This window comes from Chenopodium quinoa, unplaced genomic scaffold, assembly GCF_001683475.1.
Source record: "Chenopodium quinoa cultivar QQ74 unplaced genomic scaffold, ASM168347v1, whole genome shotgun sequence".
Lineage (NCBI taxonomy): Eukaryota > Viridiplantae > Streptophyta > Magnoliopsida > Caryophyllales > Amaranthaceae > Chenopodium > Chenopodium quinoa.
In genome coordinates, this window is record NW_018743032.1 from 1754347 (window position 1) to 1759046 (window position 4700).

Consider the following 4700-nt stretch of genomic DNA (forward strand, 5'->3'; position numbering starts at 1 on the left):
TTATTTTGTTATACAAAAACATAAAGGAAGACCCATACAATTCTTGAAGAGGCCATTAGCTAATGAAGATCTGCTGCATGCTTATTTTAAGGGCACTTTTGCAACCAATAAATTGGCTATCTCCCCATCAATGGCAAAAAATGCATCACTATTTTCCGATTATGAAGATCAAGAACCCACAGGAGACAATGATGATGAGCAAGATGATCCTTTAAATTTAACCCCCGAGGATAATAATGTAGATCATGAGAATGATTCTTCTAGAATATCACCTCCTCTAGGAAAGCGTAAGAGTTTGGGGGAAACTAGTAAAATTAATAAAAAGAGGATGAGTGACATTGATAAGTGTATAGAGCTTGTGAAGTCAACTATTCAGGCTGAGTCATCAAAGGTACAAAGTAATCCAGTACAAGAAAAGTTCAATCTTCTTGCTGCAACTCTTAAAGAGATTCCTCAAATGAAAGATTACAGTGATTCTTTTTATATCCATGTTTTGGAGTACTTAACTAAAGATCACAATGGGGAATTTTTCATGGCACTTACTACTAATCATCAGAAATTGCTTTGGTTAAAGTCAAGGGGTATAGCTTTTCCTAGAGACTATTATACTCCCCAATTAGATGATGAAATAAATGACTTGGACTTGTCATAAGTAGTAAAAACTAATGTGGTGGAGATTATTACGATGAAATAAATGAGTGTTTATTTTAATAAAAACTTTGGTCCTTTGTTATAATATGAATAAAATAATTTCATTTTATTTCTTTTGACGTTGTATGTTTATTATTATTATTATTATTTTTTTTTACTATTATAGATTTGGTATGGTGTAAATCATGCATGCTCCGGTTTATGTACAAGCTCCTTTGATTATAAAAGGAATAGGTAACAACAGAATGAAATTACACGTTTTTGAAGATTCACGGTTTATTACAGATCGAATTCCTCATTAAAGTAGTATCAGCATTCGGCTAGTTTGTACAGAGTCATCAATTGATGAGATGATACTGACTTTGTAATTAAATTTTCATGAAACATCCCTTTGTAATGAATTGATGAGATAATACATGCACCTAAAGGCTGTAATAACTTAAGTGGTTATGATTATCAATGATTAGAGCTAAATTGTATGCTGGTGGGGATGCATTTCCTTGTACGTTGAAATATGAAAATCCATGCAAAATTGCACACAAATGTCATTATACCTGAGATGACCTTATACAAAACAAGCCTTAAGGGTTTAATTTTACAATAAAAATAACAATCATTGTATTGCATGTACTTTTAATTACTTATATATATATATATATATATATATATATATATACTACTTGGGTGGGATGAATTGGACAATCATAAAAATATACAATACTTTTTGTAACCATCTACATATTGAAGGTTATACGTTAATATTTTTTTTATATTTTTTTTTATATTTTTTGTTTAAATTTGAGATCTCACTTCTTGTTGTTGCTTTTATATTGTAGAATGGACAATGAGTTGCTTCAGAAATGCATACTGTTTTTGGTACTATATAAATTGTCGAGACTCCTTACCCCAATTCATCGCTTACCTTTAAGGATCGGGGGTGAAAGTGGATCAGCATATATAACAAGGTTGTTAACAGTTCATCCTAGTTTGTTTAAAGAGCAACTAAGATTGGATAGGGATATGTTTGTGCGACTAGTCCAATTGATGATAGAAAAAACTTCATTATCGGACGGAAGGTTTGTAAAAGTGGCCGAACAAGTAGGAATTGTTCTATTTATATTGGCAAGAGGGGCATCTCAACGCCAAGCTGCTGACACATTTAAGCACTCAATATCCACAATTAGCAAATATTTCAGAAGGGTGTTGCAAGCATTGACAAGATTGTCATGTGATTTAATTTGTCCTTATCAAGGTTTGGCCGATATACCACTAGAAGTACAAGAAAACTCATTATATTGGCCTTTTTTTAAGGTTAGTATGTTATTTAATTTTCATATAAATGCATTTATAAAAGCATAATTTAATAATAAAAAAATTAATTTTTTCATGTGTTAGGATTGTGTTGGGGCTTTAGATGGAACTCATATTAGTGCAGTTGTGTCCGATGGTGATGGTCAACCGTTTCGAGGACGTAAAGGAACTAAAACTTGGAATGTACTAGCCTCATGTTCTTTTAATAGGTTATTCACATTTGTCAATGTTGGATATCAAGGAAGTGCTCATGATATAACGGTGTGGAGAAATTGCTTAACTGATCCTAAATTCGAATTTCCACACCCTCCTCTAGGTAGGTAATTCTTTAATATTATTTTCTTTTAGCATGATAATTTATTCTAATATAAATTTTATTTTCTTATCAAGAAAATATTATTTAGTGGATTCTGGTTATCCTAACACACTCGGTTATTTGAGTCCAATTAAAGACAAGCAGACAAGGTATCATATGCCGGAATTTCACAATGGTCCTCCACCTCGAGGAATGCTAGAACATTACAATTATCGTCATTCTTCATTGCGTACTACAATTGAAAGGTGTTTTGGCAACGTTAAGGGGCAATGGAAAATTTTGAAAAACATGCCACAAATGTCTCAAACATATCAATTATCAATCATCTTATCAACGTTTACTCTTAATAATTTTATCCGATTGTACACTTTAGGGATACCAATTTCAGAAAGATGTGCAAATGTTGATCCTAGAGCGGAATACTCCATATTTGATGAAGGTAGGAAAGCTCAGATGGATATAGTACAAAATCAGATAGCAGAACATATTTGGCAATCAGTTAGGGACATCGAGGAAGAAGATCATCATATGGACGTTGAATAATAAACTTAAATAGTCATATGCAATAAGAAGCAATCCTTGTAATAATTTATGATTATAATAAAGTTATGATTTTATTCTTATTATTATTAGTTTTATTGTTTTGGTATGTTTGGTTGTAAAGTTAGGCAATGAAATTAAAGGCAGTATCTCTAAACCTAATATCATATACAAGTATATCAAATACATATTCCCATAATATATAGGCCAACCATTTTTATATACGATATTATGTAAATTTAAATGGTTGGCATAATATATTATCGTTATATATACCAACTATATAAATTACAAAAATAGATTATTTTACCTAATATATATATATATATATATATATATATATATATATGTTAAATCAGTAAAAATAATATCTAAATCAGTAAAAATAAGTTCATTTCAGTAAAAATAATTTCAGTTTAGTAAAAATAAATTCAATTCAATAAAATAAGTTCAGTTCAGTAAAAATAATTTCAGTTCAGTAAAAATAAGTTCAGTTCAGTAAAAATAATTTCAGTAAAAATAAGTTCAGTAAAATTCAGTTTTAATCAGTAAAATTCAGTTTTAATCAGTAAAAATAATTTCAGTTTAGTAAAAATAATTTCAGTTCAGCAAAATTAAGGTGAAGTGAACGGGGCCTTAGTGGGCTTCGTTGAGCATGCAACTAATTAGTCATCACGTGCTAGTTTGACACTACAAAAAAAACGCGTTTTTAGCGACCAATTTTACCGACCGGCATCAAATCAATTAGTGAAATGACAAATTAGCCACCAAATTAAAATCGGTCACTAATTACTGACCGTTTTTAAAACTAGTCGCCAATTACCAACCGTTTTGAAAATCAGTCTCTAACTACTAACCGTTTTTAAAATATGTCGTTAATTACTGACCAAACTAAGACGGACGCAAATTAGCGACCGCTTAAAGAATGTTAGCGCCTGCTTACGCGGTCTCTAATTTGTATTCATTTTCTACAAAGATGGTGCTATCTAAGACAGGGTAGAAAGAAACCCTACACCCTTATTTCCCACCAGCTGCCCCTTCCCCTAATTCTCTCCGTCTTCACTTTTTACTGACGGATTTTCCAGTTTTAGCGACAGATTTTAACGGTCAGTAATAAAAGGCAGATTTCTTGTTGTGTGTGCAGACACTATTTTTGTGTATATAAAGAGTTATTTGAATTAAATAGGATCGTAAGCTAGAGAAGATTTATTGGACAATATCAGCATCTCTTTCCTTAGATGTCCAATTCCATGGAGGAGCGAGAAACATTATACTCACAAATGGTTTCAATTTAAGAAATTAAAAAAAAAAAATTAAATCTTTGAGTGCCAAATCAAATTATAATGCTTAATCTAATTGTATTTATTTTTATACACCATGAATTGTTTCATATAATTTTTTAGTTTATAAATAATCTCACGTATGAATTGTTTCATATAATTTTTTTTAATAATTTTATGTAAATAACTAGTTTTAAATGATTTCATGTATTGTTTTACTTATTATATAAATAAAGCATTACCTCTCAAAATATGAAATAATTTTACAAGAAATTTTTTGATAGTATCGAAGTCATATGAAAAGAGGATTAGTGTTAAGAGTGATCTGTGAAAATTTTAATTTACACATCATTTGTATGCGCTTAGGAATTAGATTTTGTTCAAACATATGATTGGAAATAAACAGTTGTATCAAATCAATTGTTTGCTATGAATCATGGTCTTGCTTCCTTATCTTATTGCATGATCTAAATATAACATATATTTATCTAGTGCGACCATTTTTAACCCAAGATTTAAGGTTAGTTCTGTAAAGTATTGTTTTGACAAGTAGTTTGGAGTACATAAAGCTATGTTAAGAGTTGAAAAGATGTAGAATATTT

General features: G+C 30.2%; 1 protein-coding gene across 1 annotated transcript; it reads left to right on the plus strand.

Moving 5' to 3' along the window:
• The first annotated feature begins 1488 nt into the window (after window positions 1–1488).
• LOC110730433 lies at window positions 1489–2821 on the plus strand. Its single transcript, XM_021910236.1, has 3 exons — window positions 1489–1962; window positions 2047–2278; window positions 2367–2821. Exons 1-3 carry the CDS (start codon window positions 1489–1491, stop codon window positions 2819–2821), a joined length of 1161 nt encoding a protein of 386 aa, XP_021765928.1.
• Window positions 2822–4700: the final 1879 nt, after the last annotated feature.

Coding starts and splice junctions, on each gene's coding strand:
- LOC110730433 (XM_021910236.1), top strand. CDS start 1,489: ATGGACAATGAGTTGCTTCAGAAATGCATACTGTTTTTGGTACTATAT. Junction 1,963..2,046: donor TATATTGGCCTTTTTTTAAG/GTTAGTATGTTA, acceptor TTCATGTGTTAG/GATTGTGTTGGGGCTTTAGA. Junction 2,279..2,366: donor ATTTCCACACCCTCCTCTAG/GTAGGTAATTCT, acceptor AATATTATTTAG/TGGATTCTGGTTATCCTAAC.